The sequence below is a fragment of the Trachurus trachurus genome (assembly GCF_905171665.1).
Source record: "Trachurus trachurus genome assembly, chromosome: 16".
In the NCBI taxonomy this organism is placed as follows: domain Eukaryota; kingdom Metazoa; phylum Chordata; class Actinopteri; order Carangiformes; family Carangidae; genus Trachurus; species Trachurus trachurus.
This window is the reverse complement of record NC_139902.1, coordinates 34,597,760-34,620,263: the sequence shown is the minus strand read 5'-3', so window position 1 is coordinate 34,620,263 and position 22,504 is coordinate 34,597,760. Positions and strand designations below refer to the sequence as shown.

Genomic DNA, 22,504 nt, shown 5'->3' with positions numbered 1-22,504 from the left:
GAGTCCTTCACAGTTCCTCCTCAGGGCCGCGTTGTCTCACTCTTTATTCTCTCGTCAGCTCCAAACTCACGTGCACCTGGTTAACTCAGGTGACAGAATAATAACAGTTCTAGGCTGCAGATCAGTGTGCGCTGCTGCCGGTGTGTTTTTAAACTTGGATGGTTTGATCCTTGTCGGACGTCACACATAGCCTAATCAAAAAAGCAAAATCCACAATCCGCTCTGTTTATCAATTAACATATAGCCTAGTGTTATTATAGAGCCGGTTGGATTGCCAGCAGCAACGGTTCACCACTACCACAATTACTTCAAAAAATCCTCCTGTGCTCTTCTAAATGTACTCCGCTCCTCTCTCCCTCTCACACTGCAGTTCTCTGACTCAGCAACGGTGTCACCAATTCCTCCTGTTCCTCAAAACAGGTGTAAATCACGGTACGCCAGGGTCAAAATGGGTGTAAATGTCCGCACTTTTCCCCGTCAGGTTTTGGCTTGATAGATCCCAAATTTGGCGGAGAAAAGTGCGTACGCACAAAACGGGGGAAAAAGGGTGTAAAAAAAGGTGTATCCACAATGATAAATGAGGCCCCTGGTTTGTGCTGATGTATCCAGGCCTCTTTCCTTCCCTTCGTCCTCCTCCGAGTCTGATGATGACCATTCATAGTTCAAATCAAATGTTATTTGTGGAAATATGTCCATCTTTACCGTGCAAAGTTTGCCACAATCTAAGATATTTAACAGCTGATGTAACGTTAGCTAATAAACGGTTATTAGAACGCCCGTACAGCGTGATAAGGGCCGCGTTTCCCAGATTCGATCTTTCTTAAGGACTTAAGAAGGCTCTTAAGAAGGGTTCGGCTAAGAAGGAGTGCTAAGATACGGGTGTTTCCCAGATGCGTTCTTAACTGCCTTCTTAGGAGAACCTTAAAGCTCTTAACGGGAGCTGTCCACCACCACGGTACTGAAACTGAATCAATCGATGCCAGGCAAATCGATTATTATATCACACGCCACCTAATACGCGCATAAATCACATACAGTGACAAGCGCAGCTGCACCGAAAACCGAAAAACGGGATTTCCACTTGCCAAACATGGGATTAACAAAGGTCCCGGTGTCCGCGGGCCTGATTAGAAACTTCACCGCTGTTGTTACCGTGTTGGTCACGGGCAGTGACGGACTGGCCGTAGATGACACGGCACAGCCGCGTAATGATGCGGCAGAGACGGCTGCGTGACCATGTGATTGATGTGTGTGAAAATAAAAAATAAAAACGTAGGCAGGGGCTGGCTGGTTTACAGCCAGACAACTCTAGGAAGGATGAAAACACAAGGTAGCAAATAGCTCTCTTGATAGAGTATCCCCACTGCAAGTTGAAGCATTACTGTGGTCTGGGTTCGAATCCACCCACTAAAAAATTATTTTGGTGGTCAACACGTTTTTCTTTTCTCATCATCATTGAATGATTAATGCTATACATATGTATATAGGCTACATATATATTTAGGCAGTGGAGTGTTAATGCATGACAGTCTTTTTGGTGCCAGTATAACATGGCACAGGAGGATCGGTGTCACGGCTGCCACACTCCGTGACACCGACCCTTGCTTGCGATGCCCCCACCACACCAAGAAGCTCCCCACTGCGTAAAAACACATTGCAACAGCGACACTAGGGGTTGATTTAAGAACGGTTGTTTTTGATGTTCATGCAGATATAGGACGTGGATGTGTGCATAAAAAGTTATGATAAATGATAGTCATGATGACTAATTTTATTTGTGTGCCTGATGTGCAGTTATTCCTCATATTTAGTTTATTATTGTTCTTATTTTATTTTTTATCTCTTTATTTTTTATTTCGGCACATAATTTAATATGTTTTAAACATACAATGTGCACTGTTTAAATATCTTGCTTAGTGTGATATTGATTTGCCTTGAAAAAGTGAGCGTTGGTCGCTAAGAAGACTCGTAAGAGTGGGTCAGCTCGATCTTACATATCCTTCTTAGTGAAAGATCTTCTTAACCCCTGAGGCCTCTAGGGACCCAAACGGGTCCTTTTTGAAATTCATATTTTTTTGATCCTCAATATCTCAGTGAAATTTCCCAAGAATGTTTATTTTATGATGATTTTTAATATTCCAGATCCCCACCTTTGTAAAGTCTATAGAATAGGAGATACACATTTTAGTTACGTAGGTATCCCTCGGGCCCAAACGGGTCCCATTGACTCCCATTAAAACCACTCATTTTCGATACACTGTAATCCTGACATATTATAATGCTTTTTCCATGAAAACCTAATAAATCTAAACTTTTGGCTTCAAAATAAAGAAAAAATAGGTTGTGGGTCAGGTGACCCCCCTAAACCCCCATAGAACCAGGCCTCCATTGAGACCTTGATTCCTGGTTTTTTACCTTGCAGATTGCACTGCAATAAAAAAGCTGAAAACCATAAAAATGGTTTTGGTGTGTGGAGACTGATGGTAAAGATTGGTGTGAAAGTGGATGAGAAAATATCTTGTCGGTGTGTGTGTCGGTGTGTGTGCAAAGTTTGAATCATAATAAAATAGCTAAATGGGCTTTGTTTATATTTTGCGTTTTTTATGTTTTGATTCTCAATATCTCGGTCAGTTTACAAGTTAATTGTATGAAACTTGGTCAGGATGTGTGTTTTATTGTTATTGTTAAAATTCAAGATCCCCCTTGTTGTACGGTGTATAGAAACGGAGATATTTATTATGCATACACACTCGCTACCCTCAGGCCCAATCTGGGCCCATTGACTCCCATTATAAACACATATTTTTTGATATACTGTAATCCTGGCATATTAAAATATTTTCCCATAAATACCGAATTAATCTAAACCTCTCCCTTCAAATTAGAGGGAAAATAGGTTTTAGGCCCCCTTCCACCACTAGAGGTCTCCCTAAACCACCAGAGAACTAGGCCTTCACTGAAACCGCTGTTTAGGCATATTTCTCTTTCTATGCAACATATACAGCAGTAAAAAACTATGAAAACCCTAAAACTGGTCTGGGTGTGTTTGGACCAATGCAGAAGAGTGGTGTGAATGTGGGTAAGAAAAATATTTTGTCTGTGTGTGTCTGTGTGTGTGAAATTTGGATCCTCATCAAAGGCCATACAGGCTTTGTTTATGTTGGTGTTTCTAAACAGAATCCATACAAATCTCTACAAAAACATACTAAATATAGAAAAAATAATATAAAACTTCATATCTACAGTTAGGTCTGACGTTTGTGAAAAGATTTGATGCAGTAAAAAAAAAAAAAAAGTTATGTATATTACCTTTTTATGGCATTTATATGACAAGGGCCGTTAGTATAAAAGTATATGTTTTTGTTATAGGTCCTAAAATAATAATGCATTCAAATCAATGTTGTTATCAATTGTTGACATGTTCAAGCCTCTAATAACTTCATATGGAGTGATCCACTTTGGATCTCATTTTTGGGAAATATTGCATATTTTGTTTTTTTCCTCATTAAAAAATCAGGGGGTCGCCTGACAAAAAGGGCATAAAAACATAAAAAATGACTAAAAATAATAAAAAACGTTATGTTTATGAATAGGTCTGGAGTAGCTGAACAGATTTCATGTGAAGAAAGCAAAGAAAAAAAATAATATATGACATTTTTATGGCACTTTTATGAGAGGGACCCGTTTGGGTCCCGAGGGATACAAGGGTAACTTTTTTGAATAAATTGTAATAACTCCAAAAAAAAAATGCATTCAAATCAATGTTGTTATCAATTGTTGACATATTCAAGCCTCTAATAACCTCATATAGAGTGATCCACTTTGGATCTCATTTTTGGGAAATATTGCATATTTAGTTTTTTTCCTCATTAAAAAATCAGGGGGTCGTCTGACAAAAAGGGCATAAAAACATAAAAAATGACTAAAAATAATAATAAAAACTTTATGTTTATGAATAGGTCTGGAGTATCTGAACAGATTTCATGTGAAGAAAGCAAAGAAAAAAATTTATATATGACATTTTTATGGCACTTTTATGAGAGGGACCCGTTTGGGTCCCGAGGGATACAAGGGTAACTTTTTTGAATAAATTGTAATAACTCCAAAAAAAAAAAATGCATTCAAATCAATGTTGTTATCAATTGTTGACATATTCAAGCCTCTAATAACCTCATATGGAGTGATCCACTTTGGATCTCATTTTTGGGAACTGTTGCATATTTTGTTTTTTTCCTCATTAAAAAATCAGGGGGTCGCCTGACAAAAAGGGAATAAAAACATAAAAAATGACTAAAAATAATAAAAAACGTTATGTTTATGAATAGGTCTGGAGTAGCTGAACAGATTTCATGGGAAGAAAGCAAAAAACAAAATTCATATATGAAATTTTTATGGCACTTTTATCAGAGGGACCTGTTTGGGTCCCGAGGGATACCTATGTAACAACTCCAAAAAAAATATGCATTCAAATCAATGTTGTTATCAATTGTTGACATGTTCAAGCCTCTAATAACTTCATATGGAGTGATCCACTTTGGATCTCATTTTTGGGAAATATTGCATATTTTGTTTTTTTCCTCATTAAAAAATCAGGGGGTCGCCTGACAAAAAGGGCATAAAAACATAAAAAATAACAAAAAATAATAAAAAACTTTATGTTTATGAATAGGTCTGAAGTAGCTGAACAGATTTCATGTGAAGAAAGCAAAAAAAAAAATTCATATATAACATTTTTATGGCACTTTTATGAGAGGGACCCGTTTGGGTCCCGAGGGATACAAGGGTAACTTTCTACGAGGAGGCCTCAAGGGTTAAGCTAAGAGCGTTTCTGTTCTTTTTTTTAACAATTATTTCTAATCCAGGTTCAATATGTTGAATAAATATGCCATACCACTAAACCCCCCCCCCCCCCCCCCCCCGCTCTCTCTCTAAGACGACTCCCCCTCTCCACCCTCCTCCTTGCTGCCCATATCACATACACAGAAGTTGTATCACATGTATAGAAAATATGATTGAATCAATTTTTTTTTATTTTTTTTTATTCATATGCACAATGATAAAACAAGAATTTAATTTAATAATACAAAGACAAATAATTGTGCAGGAGAGGAAAAGAAGCCCAAAGGGCTTATATAAAATCCTCCCCCTCAATACAAGATCACTAAAACAAATCAACCAATAGAAAAAGAATAAGGAAAGAAAAGCAAAAAAGAGAAACAAACAAAGAAAAAACACAATAAACAAACAAACAAAAAATATCCATAAAATTACAAATTAATTTCAATTATACTAGACATAGTATTATTTTTGCCTGAGTAGAAGATACCTCACCAAACTAGTCCTAAACATTTTATAGGATGATATAAGCTTAAGAGACCTATCTAAAGAGTTCCAGAGTTGGGGGCCAAGGAATTTGATAAAAGATTTATGACTGGAGGTACGACAAAGAGGTAAATGAAAATTCTTCCGACCTCTCACTGAATAAGAGTGAATATCTGATGGTAACAGAAAAAACGTATGAAAAGTGCCTGGAATGTCTTGTTTGTAATGAATGAACTTAAACATAAACAGACATGTTTGAAACACATTAATAGAAAAAATTGATAAAAGTTTAAATTTGCTAAATAAGGGTGCAGATGGTGCTTGATTAGTAGAATTTGAAATCATTCTCAAGAATCTTTTCTGAACTGAAAATAACTGATTAAGGTACGAAGAATATGAAGCACCCCAGACAATATGTCAAATAAGGATAAATTAAACTGTAATATAATGTCATAAGACAGGACTGATTAACTAAGGAAGAAACTCTTCTAATAATGCCATAGGACTTCATAATTTTTTTGCATACATACTCAATATGGTTTCCCCAGGACAATCTTTCATCAAAAAGTACACCAAGAAATTTTGCACATGAAACTTGTTCGATTTCAATATTATTAATTTGCAGCTTCAAATCCTGCTCAGGAAAATTTTTATTTTTGTTTCTAAATAGTATATAATTTGATTTATTTACATTCAAGGAAAGCTTGTTCATCTGAAACCATCTTGAGGCATATTCCAGCATGGTATTGGCATTTCTGATTAGACATCCAAAGTCAGAGTGAGACATGGCAAAATTAGTATCGTCCGCAAATAGAATGGGCAGAGACGACTCAGACATTACAGCAAAATCATTAATAAAAATAAGAAACAGAAGGGGCCCAAGAATTGACCCTTGAGGCACACCATAGCATAATTTTGCTTTCTTAGATTCATGACCATTAATACAAACATATTGTTCTCTGTTACAAAGGTAATCTTTAAACCATTTGATCACAACATCTTGAAGACCATATCGGTGGAGTTTTGACAAGAGAATAACATGGTCAACAGTGTCGAAAAATTCCAATGGCAAACATATTTTTATCTAGAGCAGTAGAAATTGTATCAATAAGTTGCAAAAGAGCCATATATGTTGCATGCTTTTTGCGAAAGCCATATTGGTGTTTGTACAATATGTTATTAATATTGAGGTGTGTAATAACTCTTGTATAAACTAACTTTTCCAGAACCTTGGAAAAGCAAGGTAAAATAGAAATTGGTCTATAATTGTTAAAAACACTGGGTTCACCTTCTTTAAAAAGAGGTAAGACCTTTGCCACTTTAAGATCACTAGGGACTACCCCAGTCTTCAGTGACACAGCAAGGACATGTGTTAAAGGTTTACTAATGAAGGGAACTACTTCCTTTAGGAGCTTAGCCTTGATTTCGTCGTGACCCGCTGCTGAATTATTAAGATTTACAATAATGTCGATCACTTCATTAATTGTGGGTGGTTCAAAGTTTTGCAGGGCAGGGAAAACTCCAGTAATATTATCTGTAGGGCAGTCATTAGATGGGCAGATTTTCTTAGCAAAGGTGCTACCAACATTTACAAAAAAATTGTTAAATTAATTTGCTATGTCAGAAAAATTGGAGAATGTGGACTTGCCATCAGTAAATTGGGATGGAAATTTAGCAGGTGCCTTTTTCTTGTTTAACAATTCACTGATAATATTCCATGTATTTTTTATGTTAGTAGATTCTTTAAATTTATCAGAATAGTATTTCTTCTTTGCCATACGAAGTAAATAAGTAAACTTGTTTCTATATTTTTTATATGTACTAGAGTTCTGTGGAGTTGGATTAGAGATAAACCTTTTATATAATCTATTTTTCTTTCTTGAGGATTTTAAGAATCCAGTAGTGAACCAAGGTTTATTAAAACCATGTCTTTTATTGATTTTGAGGCTCACAAGTGGAAAACACTCATTGAATACGGTCTTGAACCGATAAATAAAGGATTGATACGCTTTGTTGGCATCCTGCTGATCATAAACATCATCCCAATTTACTTTTTCAAGCATTTCTCTAAAGCGTTTGATGTTATCTTCATTAAATTTACGGAAACCTGTTCTGACATTCGAGCCCTTGTGTTTGAGACTGTTACTTTTGGTGATATGAAATACAGGAAAGTGGTCAGAAATGTCAGAATATAATATTCCTGAGTTAACTGGATAATCAAATATATTAGTTATAATGTTATCAATAAGAGTAGCTGTTTTACAGGTTACTCTGGTTGGCTTGTCAATAAGAGGAAGAAAATAAGATGAATATAATACATTTAGAAAATTAACAGTAGCAGAATGGCTCTCAGTATTGATGAGATTGATGTTGAAATCTCCAAGCAAATAACAAAGTTTACCTTCCTTATTAATAACATCAAGTAAAGCTGTGAGTGTATCACTGAAAGAATTAACTTCCACATGAGGTGGACGATAAATACAACCAATTATGACATTTCTGCCACCAAAAACAGGGCAAGACATTAATTCCAAAAAGACAGATTCAAACTCAGTTTCCTTTGAGAATAAATCCAAATCTTTTCTTGATTTAATTTGATATTGATTATGAACAAAAACAGCAACTCCTCCTCCAGCTCTTTCCTTTCTATTTGAAAATACTAAAGTGTACTGAGGTATGTTGTACAGCTCAACACTTTCATCAGAAAGCCATGTTTCCGTCAAGGCAATGATTGAAAATTCATGTTTAAGCGTTGACAAGAAATGAATAAATTGATCATTATTTTTAGGAAGGCTGCGTATATTTAAGTGAATTGTAGAGAAGACATTGGAATTACTGGTTAAGTTGCCAGTCAATATATGAAATTCATCTTCATTATAATAGTTACATGAATTAGACTCTCTATTAAATCTACTAAAGAAATTAACATCTGGGTCATGTAAATCCATGCAATCCAAATAATTATAATCACTTGTGGTAAAAGGGGTAAAAGACCCAACCATGAAAAGAAAAATGAAAAAAAGAAATCATGTTAAAATCAGCTCCAGCGCATACCTGCTGAAGTTAGACATCTCCCTGCTGTCTTGGGGTGCTGCTGCGAGGATATATGATCAGCTTGTCGTGACGGAGAAAAGCAATGTCCCCTCTGTCTCGAGCAGCTTTCAACTTGGGCAATAGGTCTTTTCTCTTCTGGCGGACGGCATCTGTATAGTCCTCATTTATGTAAATTTTGGAGCCTTTAAGGTATTTGGCCCTCTGGAGAATCATTGATCTGTCCTTGTACTTAACAAACTTAACTACAATCGGCCTGGGTCTGTCACTCCCTGACACAGGTTTCCCTGCACGGTGAGCCCGCTCCACCTCGATCATCCTGCAGTTGTAGTTTCTCTGCAATTATATTATAATGAATCAAACAATGTTATATACATGTAGTTTATGAAAATATAACACAGAAATGCAATGTGCTGATGTGTTTTTATCAATTTTGAAAGTGTATTTTTTTCATTCTTGAAAAGTGTCACAGACTTTAAACTTATCAATATACTGTAAATTGATGGATCAATACTTACAAATCCTAAAGTATCTCAACTTTTTTTTTAGGATTGGCATGTCAATATAGAGAACGATTCTAATCTTGTATGTTTTTTCATATGTTTTCATGAATGTGAATTCAATATATGATTTACACAATATAAAATTAACATGAGTAAATGTTAATTAACTTAAGATGTTGTTAATTTAAGTGTTACTGAGCTACACATGTTAAATGAAATGTTAAAATATAATAACAATAATGATAAACATACAATAGCTAATAATAAAAAACATAATATATTAAATTTATTTTAATTTTAAAAAATGTCAATAAAAATTAAAGCAGATATCAGTGGAATGTTTTTGTTAATATAAGTCCTAAATAGTCCTATTTTCCGTCAGCAATCACTTACATGAAGTATTTCAGCCTAAACACGAGTCTCTCCGTCACTCTGCTCTGCTGTAACCCGAGGGGAAAATTTTCCTTGTGGGATACAAGTGTTATCCAATGAGGAGAGAGAACGGCATGAAGGGCTGTGTGTGCAGCCAAGGGATGCGCGTGAATGTGGTGACGTAGCACGAGGACCAATTGATGCCTGACAAGGGCGGGGGCTGCTAACTCATGGTGCGTTCAAGGAAACTCGTACTTTGTGTTTTTCCTTCCTGTGAAGTCATACCAGTTCGATCTGGTACGAGTTCACGGGTCGGAAGTTACGAGTGGCCGTTATAGGGAACTTTCACAGACAACAGGATGGTAAAAACACGAGCTACGGGTTACCTGGAACGCTACCAAGTCGTAGTTGTGACTTGAAGCTGTAACTTACGGTTTCAAAAGCCTGCCTTGAACGCAGCATTAGCCGAAACGGCCGTGCCAGTGATATCTGCTTTAAATCAAACTTAAATATTTTTTGCTTCATACAAAAAACTTTAATAGTCATGTTAATATATTTACAAACGTAAATCATGAACAGATCTGATGAGGGGACTGCACAAAAGAAAACAGGTAAGTCACAATTCAAAGTGTTTTCATGACTGATTTAACCTTTATGGTTCAGTAGTAGCAATAAAAAGCAGTAAAAACACCAGTCTCTCTACTCAGATTGTGGAAGCATTATAGAGAACACACAAAAACAATATTCCTTCAGTTACATTTGATGAAATTTCAGGATCTGGTTGACTATAGTATACTCCAAATAATGTTTAAAGCAGTACTTAAGAACTTTCAGTTATGGTTGAGTTTGGCGGCGCCAGTGGCCCAAAGCGGTAGTGTTTTGCCTGAAGGAAGACTCCATTTCCCATGAGCACCAGTGCGTAGCGCCGTAAACATCTTGATCTCCCGGTGCATGGAAATTAACAGAAGACGTCCAAACTAAGTTTCTGTTACCAGCAAATCATTTCACAGTAAACACACATACACAATCCGACAGAAAGGTGCTGCATTGCTGCTCCCTCCTCGTCGTGACTTGCGAAAGTGAAAGTGAAACTTAAGTGAGAGCCGGTTTCCCACCATGCTCCTCAAAGCTGCTTAGTGCCAGTGAAGGCGATACAGACCATAATGATACAGACCCCCTCAGGCCATGACAGAGGTGTCATTCAACCTGTTGTAAGTCCATGTACCATCACAAAAGTTATGAAAATATTATATGAAGGTTGAAAAGTTCCTTAGTGTTGGTTTAAAGCTCACAAAAAATATTACCAACTAAAATCCAGAAAAGATTTGAAAAAAGAGAAAGTCATTATAATTTAAAGGGAACAGAGATATTTAACAAACCGAGATTCAGAACTAAACTGAAGGAACATTGTATCTCTGTGAGAGGAGTCAGTTTATGGAACAGTCTGAACAAGGAAACAAAAGAAGCAAGATCAAAAAGTATATTTAAAAAAAATGCTAAAAATAACATGATTCAGAAATATGACCTGGTGTAAATGTAATAAATCCACACGTAAAGGTGTATACACATACATGTGCATAAGTGTCTGCGTGTGTACATGTAGGTGTGAAAATTTTTGTTTGTATGGATTTATACACTTTATATATTGGTGTTTATGTATTTATTTATGTGTATATGTGCGCATTGCTTCCCCTTGGCCGTGTCATCAGCCGGCATGGAATATCTTTCCATTGCTATGCTGATGACACCCAACTCTATTTCAAAATCAACCCAGCATCCTCTGACACCCTGCCATCTTCCACACTCACCACTTGCCTGGGGGAGACAAAGGCGTGGATGAAGGAAAATTTTCTGCAGCTTAACAGTTCAAAAACTGAAGCCATTCTCGTTGGCCAGGGCTGGACTGGGACCAAAAAATGGCCCTGGCATTTTGGTCCCTGGCGGCCCACCATGGTTATTTACATGATATATGGATGGCGTGTGCTGGCGTGTGCTTACATATGTAACCACACGCCATACCAGAGGATGTATGTGCACATTGTGAAGTTTCAAAAATGAAAATAAAGTGCAGTAGCCTACATGGAAGAGAGTAACCATGTTAAAACAAAATGTATACGCTCTTTCACTACTCACAGAGACCTTTTTCTTGGGGGAGATGGCCACAGTGCCACAATTCCCATCTTGAAGTGAAAGTGGTTGTCAAAGAAACACTGCTAGAGATGTCTTTTCAGTGTTTAATTAAACATACAATTTGCACAAGACAATTAGGCCTACAGTAAGAAAGAGAGAGAGGGAGATGCAGAGACAGGCAGACATAGGAAAGAAAGAGAGCAGGGATCAGTTAAGGTATTATAATCTTTAGCTGAACAAAGAAATAATATCTTATTTTAACTTACATATGCTGAGAGACAAAAGGCTCCATGGACCTTGGTGCTGAGGGAGACAGAAAGCAGAGGTGAGGTCAGATATGCTAGATTGATCTGATACTGTCTCTTCTAGAATTAAAAAAAAGATATTACTGTAAGTAAACTCACAATGAAAAAACAAAAACAAATGGGAACTCCACATCAGGGAAAGGATCATCTTCACTCCAATATGCCCTTTGGGGAGAAAAAGAGAGGCCAGGTGGGTCAAGATAACAGTGAGAATGAGACTGTTTCAAAAGAAATACATTGACAGTATTGGTGTCTTTAAAATAATGCAATAATTGATAGTTGCATTTATTACAGTCACTCTGTAAAACTAATAGGCTTTATGACCATCCCAGTGCATGTCAGCAAGAACACAACAACATTATACAGTATAGTAAACTTACAAATGTGATGAATGCCTGTGAAGTCCACACCAATGAAAGACACATCCCTGGAACATCTCAGGGAGACAGGGCAGCCTCAAAGAGAAAGAGTTGGACAGACAAAAAAGTGAGTCATACACACCAATTGCATTATAACAGGACTGATGACTAAAATAAAGAAATAGTTAGACAACAGTCTGATATACATACTGGTTAAGAAAATGTTGAATGGCCCTCCGATAATCCTCAAGAACGAATACAAGGCAATGAAATTGGAAGATTATGAACTGGAGCAACTGAAAGCAGCAAGGGCACTCTGAGAGAGGAGGAGAGGAGCGAGCAGAGAGCAAAGCAATAAACAGATTACTCTGTCAAAAAGTGTAATTAAATCCACAAATTTAACACAAATGTATTTATTTAACATAAATCTCACCTTACAAAAGCAGTCTCCTCAGTAATTTACTGTTGTCTGCAACTCTACCCAAGTAGGGGGTATGCGTGAGTCAGCATGTTAAATCTGAGAAGGATTTTGTAGCAGCACACAGGGCATGCTTTGCAAGACACACAGGTTTTGCTTGTTATGTCCACCTCTTCTTGATCATCTGATCTGATCTCTTCAACTGCTCTAGTTGAGTAGTCATTAAAGGGTGATTGTACCAGCCTGTCCCATTGCTGTGCCAAGTTTTTCAGTTCAATTTGTAGATTGGCAACAGTTGCCCTGCTGTCATACACAACTAGGCATTTGCTGAGTTCCGCAAGTGCAGATTCGGGGAGAGCACTGGTGTGGATGAGGTGGAAGTTTTTAGGATGTAGGAGGGATAAATCTGAGTACAGCGTGCCATGGGTGAGGAATCTTTTGTGAAGGGCCTCGGCAGCTGTATCAAGAATCTGGTGGTGAACATTGACCTCATAGGCTTTTTCTGAATCACTGAGGATTTCATCCTGGGCCATCTCTCCTGGCAAGACTTTCTTCTTCCTCACCCTTTTCTGAGGCAGAGCAGCCTCCACTTCCAAATCTAGTTCTTCCTGCTCCTCTAACTTTTCATTTGCCCAATGGACAAAACAGTCAGCTGCATCTTTGACAGCAGATAAATCTCTTGTTATCTTTTTCAGTGAATCTTGTGTTGTGGTCACCATTCTGTGTGCTGAGAGGATGTCCAATCCTTCGGTCTGTAGGTATTTTGATAGCAGTGAGGTGAGCTCAAAAATGCGGAGGAATAACTGAGCTGTTAGCACAGTTTCATATCGGAGTAAACCGTCTCGGTATCCTCTGGCTTTGTTTCGTGCATTTGATGCAAGTGTCTTCAGATTCATTATGGCAGAGAGTGTGGACACCACTTCAACAAAAAGGCCGCCATCAGGTCTGCCATAGTTTCCGAAAACCTTCCTCAAGGCATCATGTTTGGCCCACCATCTCGTCTCTCCAATCGGTGAAATGCGTTTGTGCCTCTTGCCCTGGCTCTCGGTCTCCCACACATTCACTCTTGTGTATGATTCCCTGATGAAAACAGCAATGTCGTTCAGCAGGCCAAAACGTGATCCACTTTCAATGACACAATGGGTGGTATCAGACAACACAAGGTTCAGGACATGTGCATAGCACCACACATGCTGATGGGTGGGGTTTTTGGATGCCATTAATGCAGAGAAACCTCTGTACTGACCCTGCATATTAGAGGCTCCATCTGTGGAGTTGCTGATGCACTGGCCTATGTCCAATTTCAGATGCTCAAGGACTTCAGTTAACAGAGTCACAAACGACTGTCCGGTAGTTGTGCTGCATGGTACGACTGCAACCAGCCTTTCATGTACTGCATCAGTGACGTACCTCAGAATTACTGAACACTGGTCTTTTCCAGTAATGTCTTGGGTTGTGTCAAGTTGCACGGAAAAAAATCCTGCTTTCTTAATTTCTGCAGAGATGTTCTCTTTAATTAAATGCTTGATAGCATCAATTACAGCATTTACAGTTGTCTTTGACAGGAGGGTTACCAGCGGAGCTCTGCCTTGTGTGCCTGAAGCATGGCTCTGCTTGCTTTTTTCAATTACACTGCTGAGGTGCTCTTTTAAGCACACATCATATTTCCCCAACAATATAATTAGCTCTGAGAAATTGCCATGGTCGAGACTGTCGACGTCCAAGGTGTACGCAGCTTCATTGTGCTCGTGCCTGTAGCTCAAGCCTCTCTTTCCTATGACTTTGACAACCTCCACTACACGTTCCAACACCTGACGTCTCTTCTTAACCTGCTCACGGTGTCCTGTCAGCTGTCTTCCCTCAAGAAGGTGACCAATGCTTGCTCTGGAGCAGTTTAAAAAATATGCCTCAGCACACTGTCTATGTGTCATGCCTCTCTCATGCTCCTCTACTCTTTGGTGCACATGCCTCCAGTCTGTCATGCCTCTAATGAAGGCACTTGGATCATTGGGCTTGCTAAAAGCAAGGCAAACAAAACAAAATAAAGCATGACGTTGATCACAATAAGTCAGCCATTTCCATGCCATGCCGTCCGTTCTAATGAAGAGCCTCTGGACGACAGGGTTTGTGGACTCCTGTTGAGGATGAAACTTAAAAAATTCATCCCTCTGTGTGGAAGAAGGGTGACTAAAATAGTCTACAACTGTCTCCTCCACTCCCATTTCAACAGCATGGCTTGACTAAACACAGAGAAAGAGAGAGAGGCAGAGATGTTAGTGTCACTAGTGTTTCTTCTCTGTTTACCAATGATTAATCATCCATTTCAGCAAAGAAATGTTTCACTAATATTATGTGATAATAATAGGCCTAATTGTAATCTGCAACACCTGCAAACTATAACTTTATGGCAAGCTAAAATAAATAACACTGTAAGTTGGACACCAAATCTACTCAAAGCATTATTTGACAACAAAGGCTATAAAGGCAGTATACATAAACACACACACACACACACACACACACACACACACACACACACACACACACACACACACACACACACACACACACACACACACACACACACACACACACACACACACACACGTATGTTTTAAGACTGACTAAATAAAATTAATATATTATATATTATTATATATGTATATAATTTCCTAGGTTGACCATTTGCATATAAGCCTACAAATTCCCCAGATACTGTTTAGTGTACACATCCAATAACATTTTCATTGTTGATGCCACGTTGATTCTCCTAACATTTCAGTGGCCTCTCTGACCTCAATCTGTCCCTGCTGCTGCTGGGTCACGTCTCTCTCGTCATCATCATCATCCTCCTCCTCTCCCTCCTTCTCCTCCTCCGCTACCTCTCCGACAACCACCTGTGCACTCGCCCCCGGCGGCGGGTCCGGGACTGCTGGACTCGACCCGACGACAACCGCCGAGCTTGTGGTAGCAAACATGTCGGTAATTTTCGCACATTTTGCTGCGTCCTCTTTTAGTATTTTTTTTTTTTTTCCCTCAGCTTTTCTGCTCCCCCCTTTCGTTTTTGTTTTTTTCCGTCCATCTCGAAACCCACCACACTCCCTCCACCTCCGGTCAGGACAAATGATCAAGAGGGAGGGGAGGGGCGGGCCAACGAGAGCTGAGAGATTTCATTGGACTAGCCCAATGTCCTTCAAGAAAATCAACCAATGGGCCACGTTTCATGTCTCAGATACCGTTGCGGTCGATTAAAAACTATATACTTTTTTTTTTTTTTTTTTTTTAATTATGACAGTCCTGGGCCGGCCCAAAGATGTGCATCGGCCCACCAGGCATTGCCCGGTATGCCAGATGGCCAGTCCAGCCCTGTCGTTGGCACCCCACATCAGACCTGGTCATCCACCATTACCAGTATCACCTTCGCCGGCCACGACATCCATCTTTCTCCATCAGTCACCAACCTTGGTGTAATAATGGACCCCCACCTGACCTTTGAACTTCACATCAAACAGCTTTGCAAAAACTCCTTTTACCACCTAAAAAACATTGCAAAACTCCGCCCATCACTATCTCTCCCAGATGCAGAAAAACTCGTCCACGCCTTTGTCTCCACCAGGCTGGACTACTGTAATGCTCTTCTTGCCGGGATCTCCAACAAAAACATCCAAAAACTCCAATACATTCAAAACTGTGCTGCCCGGACGCTTACTAGGACACGAAAATTTGACCACATCACACCAATTCTCAAATCCCTCCACTGGCTCCCTGTCTCATTCAGGATTGAATACAAGGTTTCCCTACTGACCCACCAGTGTCTCCATGGTAATGCTCCTATTTACCTGAAGGAGCTAATCACCCCTCAGCCCACTTCACGACACCTCCGCTCCGGTCAGGCAAACCTCCTGCAGATCCCAAGGACCAAACTCCGAACCATGGGAGACAGAGCTTTCTGTCACGCCGCTCCCTGTCTTTGGAATGAGAGAGCACCACTGACCCTAGACACTTTTAAAAAAGGCCTAAAAACTTCCTTTTTAAAAAAGCCTTTCATTAGTTGTTTCCTTTGGGGAGACGTTCTCTCTCCAAATTTTAACTTTTTTTTTCCTTTTTTTTTATGTAGCACTTTGAGATTGTTTGCTCAATATAAAGTGCATTACAAATAAAATTCATTATTATTATTATTATTATTATTATTATTATTATTATTATTATTATTATTATTATTATTATTATTATTATTATTATTATTATTATCATTATTATTATTATGTGACAGTAAATTCATATATGTGTCTATACTGCATGTAGCATGTCAACACTTAACAGAAATGTACTAAGATGATGAGTAGCTGCTGGGCTGCAGCCGTCCAATTTATTTTATGTCACTTTTGTTGTAAACGTTGTTTGTTGATGTTTTTCTTCTTCTACTTCCATTTCTTCTTTGCTTGGATGTAGGTACTATCTAATTTGTGAATTAATTCTTTGTAACAAGGGGTAGACAATATAAGTTTGCTTCTTTCTACCCCCTTTCATTCAAGAGTTACAGTATTGTCATTGTTTATTTTATTTTTTGTTTTTATGCTTGATAATTGAATGAAATAAATAAATAAACTAAACTAAACTAAAGATTCCAGATGTCTCACCCCTCCCCCACTTCCTCCCCTTCCTGTTTAAAGTTTACTTTCACTTTGACGCAGCGGTTGTGTTGCAGTTTATTTCCTCGTGTGAAGGTAAGGTGAACAATCTGAATGTTTTCCACGTTAAAACCTGTCGTTACCTGAGTTCTCTGCCCTTCAACTTATCGTTGTGTTGTTGTTGTGTAGGGCCACGCGGCAATCGCCATGAGCTCTGGCCCCTACAGCTATGAAAATATTATTGTGTGGATTTTTTCCTACATATTATTAGTGTGAATGCTGAAAGCTGTGAGGTAAAATAAGTCTTGGCCCAGTTGTTGTGTGTGTAATAATCAGCTGTAGCTTGTTTGATCCAGTGGTTTTCTACAGGGACGCTGTCCACACAGAGACTGTGTCACATCAACTCAGTGGATCTCAGTCCTTGTGTGTGTCAGTGGATGGAAACAGCGGTCCATGGATCATGTTGCTGGGCTGCAGCTTCATGACGCCATCTAGTGGACTGATAGTAGAAGTACAGCAGCTGATGGCAGCTTCCTCTTCCTCACTGCTGTGTGACTACATTCAACTGACACTGATATGAAGCAGAGGAGAACAGCCAATCAGTGGAGGAGCAGCTGGAGACATGATGGACATGTGAGCTGCTGTGCAGATGAATGATGTGTGTTTCCTCTGCAGGTGAAGCTACAAAGTGTGTGTGAGCTGATGTGGATGTGAGCTCAGCAGCATGGATCAGTGTGAGGACAGAGAGGAGGGAGCCCATCCCTCTATTGACTTCAGCCGATCTGTTGATGGAAGGTCAGAATTTAAAACAGTCAGAAGGACTTTTCTCTCTAGAAGTCAGTTGTTGTGTTTATTAAAAGATTGAAGATATTTTTCATCAGTTTTTCTCCAACATGCACATTTATCCGTTGTGTTGTTGTTTTAGGATCCGGCAGCAGAGACCAGACTCTCCTTATCCCAGTTGTCTGTCTTTAAAGAGTGACAACTCAAAGGAGTGGGGCATTTTCTTTAAAGGAGGACGTGGATCAGTTGATCAGATGTAAGCCGTAACTGTCGGTCAGACTCAGGTTATTGTAGAAAAGAACCAGTTTGTATGACGTGTTCTTGGACCAGGTCTGAAACCAAAGTGTCTCTGTCTGTTGTGAACGTCCTCAGGGGACATATAAAGTCCATCTTGTATTATCTCTCTGTCCTGATGTTGACTTGACACTGATTCCTCCACAGAGTGGAGCAGGAGAGCTCAGAGGTTCCCAGTGGTCAGTCTGCCCAGCAGCATCAAACACACCTGGACTCCACATTTATGGTGAGGACATGTACAACAGCTGCTGTTACATCTGTTGTCTTCACAATCATCTCCATGCTGCACTTTGACACCAGTGGATTGTCAGTCTGTCCAACATGGATCTGATGTTTGCTGTCACTCATAGAGTTTCTGTTCCAGCTGCTGGAAGAGAGCATCGTCACTTTTGTGAAGAACGAGCTGAAGAAGATGCACAAACTTCTGAGTCCAGATTACCCAGAATGCTCAGGGAGTCGGAGGGAGGATGAGGAGGTGGTGGATGATGAGGATGAAGAACGTAGGAGGAGCAGCAGAGAGGCATTAATGAAGATCACAGTGAACTTCCTGAGGAGGATGAAGCAGGAGGAGCTGGCTGAGCATCTGCAGAGCAGTAAGAGGATTTCTCTAAAGATTCAACATGACGGACAAATGAGACGTTTACTGACATCAACACATGGAGGGAAATAAGTTCATAAAGTCGTTATTTAGAGGAATTCAAATGTTATATTTATTTATTGATCTAATTTCTTGTGTTTTCATTTAGGACATGTTGTAGCAGTTTGTAGATGTGAACTCAAATCTTCCCTGAAGAAGAAGTTACAGTGTGCTTTTGAGGGGATCTCTAAAGCAGGAAACCAAACTCTTCTGAACCAGATCTACACAGAGCTCTACATCACAGAGGGAGGTGCTGGAGGGGTCAATGATGAACATGAGATCAGACAGATTGAAACAGCGTCCAGGAAACCAGACAGACCAGAAACAACCATCAGACAAGAAGACATCTTTAAAGCCCCACCTGGAAGAGACCGACCAATCAGAACAGTGATGACAAAGGGAGTGGCTGGCATTGGGAAAACACTCTTAACACAGAAGTTCACTCTGGACTGGGCTGAAGACAAAGACAACCAGGACATACACTTCACATTTCCCTTCACCTTCAGAGAGCTGAATGTGCTGAAAGAGAAAAAGTTGAGCTTGGTGGGACTTGTTCATCACTTCTTCTCTGAAACCAAAGAAGCAGGAATCAGCAGGTTTGATCAGTTCCAGGTCGTCTTCATCTTCGACGGTCTGGACGAGTGTCGACTTCCTCTGGACTTCCACAACACTGAGATCCTGACTGATGTGACAGAGTCCACCTCAGTCAACGTGCTGCTGACCAACCTCATCAGGGGTAACCTGCTTCCCTCTGCTCACCTCTGGATAACCACACGGCCTGCAGCAGCCAATCAGATCCCTCCTGAGTGTGTTCACATGGTGACAGAGGTCAGAGGGTTCACTGACCCACAGAAGAAGGAGTACTTCAGGAAGAGGTTCAGAGATGAGGAGCAGGCCAGAGAGATCATCTCCCACATCAAGACCTCACGAAGCCTCCACATCATGTGCCACATCCCAGTCTTCTGCTGGATCACTGCTACAGTTCTGGAGGAGGTGTTGAAGACCAGAGAGGGAGGAGAGCTGCCCAAGACCCTGACTGAGATGTACATCCACTTCCTGGTGGTTCATCTAAAACTGAAGAAGGTCAAGTATGATGGAGGAGCTGAGACAGATCCACACTGGAGTCCAGAGAGCAGGAAGATGATTGAGTCTCTGGGAAAACTGGCTTTTGAGCAGCTGCAGAAAGGAAACCTGATCTTCTATGAATCCGACCTGACAGAGTGTGGCATCGATATCAGAGCAGCCTCAGTGTACTCAGGAGTGTTCACACAGATCTTTAAAGAGGAGAGCGGCCTGTACCAGGACAAGGTGTTCTGCTTCGTCCATCTGAGTGTTCAGGAGTTTCTGGCTGCTCTTCATGTTCATCTGACCTTCATCAACTCTGGACTCAACCTGAACTTAGTAGAACAAAGAACATCTTGGATGGCTCCACTGTTGTCCACCATATGGACTAAAGTTTTTAGATACAAACCTGAACTGACACCTTTCTACCAGAGTGCTGTGGACAAGGCCTTACAGAGTCCAAATGGACACCTGGACTTGTTCCTCCGCTTCCTCCTGGGTCTTTCACTGGAGACCAATCAGAATCTCCTACGAGGTCTGATGACTCAGACAGGAAGTGACTCACAGTCCAATCAGGAAACAGTCCAGTACATCAAGAAGAAGATTGAAGAGACTCCCTCTGCAGAGAAAAGCATCAACCTGTTCCACTGTCTGAATGAACTGAATGATGGTTCTCTAGTGGAGGAAATCCAACGGTCCCTGAGATCAGGACGTCTCTCCACAGATAAACTATCTCCTGCTCAATGGTCGGCTCTGGTCTTCATCTTACTGTCATCAGGAGAAGATCTGGACGAGTTTGACCTGAAGAAATACTCTGCATCAGAGGAGGCTCTTCAGAGGCTGCTGCCAGTGGTCAAAGCCTCCAACAAAGCTCTGTAAGTGTACAGATGGATGTACATAGATTATATAGATCTATATAATGTATTTTTTCTTATCTCTGTGTTGTAGTGCTTTTTATGCCCTTATATTATTTGTATGTCTGCACTACTGGATACTTGAATTTCCCTTGGGATCAAAGAAGTATCTCTAAGTCTAAGATAGTTGGCTAATTCATCATTATATCAAGACACTTCTGTGTTTTCAACAGGACAGAACATAATTTCATTTCTCCTCTTTCTTTCCTCATGATCATCTCTTCAGCCTGAGCATCTGTAACCTCTCAGAGAGAAGCTGTGAAGCTCTGTCCTCAGTCCTCAGCTCCCAGTCCTCTAGTCTGAGACACCTGGACCTGGGTAACAACAACCTGCAGGACTCAGGAGTGAAGCTGCTGTCTGGTGGACTGGAGAGTCCACACTGCAGACTGGAGACTCTCAGGTGATGATCCATCCAGCTGTTTATCTGATGCCACTTGAACACAGCAGCAGGTGTTGACAGAGGGTTCCTGTGTGTTGTTGTGTGTGTTCAGTCTGTCAGGATGTCTGGTCACAGAGGAAGGCTGTGCTTCTCTGGCCTCAGCTCTGAGATCCAACCCCTCCCATCTGAGAGAGCTGGACCTGAGCTACAATCATCCAGGAGCCTCAGGAGTGAAGCTGCTGTCTGCTGGACTGGATGATCCAGACTGGAGACTGGACTCTCTCAGGTATGGAGAGGCTGCTGCAGCCACACACACTGTCTGATAGAGGAGGAGGAGCTGGAACATTTCCTATGGCCCCGTTCACACCTGGTCACACCTGGTATTAACATCTGTCACAGGGGATCGATGCATTGATAACCTGAGATCTGATCACTCAGACCATATCCAGAGGTGGTGTCGGCCACACTGGAGCTCCGCCCACTCCACTGACGTCCTCTGTCCCAGTCTGACTCGTCCCAACACAGATTATACTGAAGCCAAAATCTTTGAGTGTTTCAAACATGAGCTGTGCAGCTTTCATCAGTCACAGTGATGAACTACTGGGATCAGGAGTTTCTCTTCATGATGACTTCAGTGTCTCGTCATAACTCACTGTGTCATATTCAGGAGAAGAGATGTCAGTGATGAAAGCGGCTGTTGGCAGCTGTGCTCTGAGTCTCTCCAGATGTTTTGATCAGACTTTATTTCAGAGTGTATCAGGAAACATTTCAGCTGCAGCTGGTTGAACTGCTCCTGAACCAACAGAGTGTTTGTCCTGAACAGTCCCAGAGACTGTAGACACCTGTTGAGTGTGGCCAGTCTCAGACAGTCTCAAGAAAAAGAATGAAAAGTAGGGATAACAACCCAATTAAAATTTAGCGGGTTTGTTTAGAAGGGAAATGGATGTAGGGAGGAAGCCGAGTTTGTATTGGTTACTTTTGCATCGGCTTGCTCTGTACCGTCTTCTTGAAGGCAATAGTTTGTATTCTGAATACAGAATATGTGAGGGGTCATTTAGAATTCTGTGTGCCAGGTTCACCACGATGCCTTCGTAAACTGACTGAAGGGTTGGATAGTCTTTGTTGCCAATTATTTTCATGGCCATTTTCACCTGTTTTTCCAGCCTCTTTTTGCTCTGAACTGTAAGAGAGCCAAACCAGGCTGACATACACAATTTCTTCAGCCATAGCTATCCCAACGTTTTCTGCAAACTCCAGGTAGCCTGCAGATGGCTCTAACAGGATGTAAATATTTCTGTGACTTCCTATATATTCTTTCACGGCAGCTGGAAACTGTCCGACTAG

At 40.3% G+C, this 22,504-nt stretch overlaps 1 protein-coding gene across 1 annotated transcript; it reads left to right on the top strand.

Annotated features, from left to right (window-relative positions):
• Positions 1–17,879: 17,879 nt before the first annotated feature.
• LOC310999834 (protein NLRC3-like) lies at positions 17,880–22,504 on the top strand (the record flags this gene model as incomplete). Its single annotated transcript, XM_083990400.1, has 6 exons — positions 17,880–17,886; positions 18,519–18,761; positions 18,915–20,742; positions 21,008–21,181; positions 21,273–21,446; positions 22,486–22,504. 6 exons carry the CDS (start codon positions 17,880–17,882, stop codon positions 22,502–22,504), a joined length of 2,445 nt encoding a protein of 814 aa, XP_083846526.1.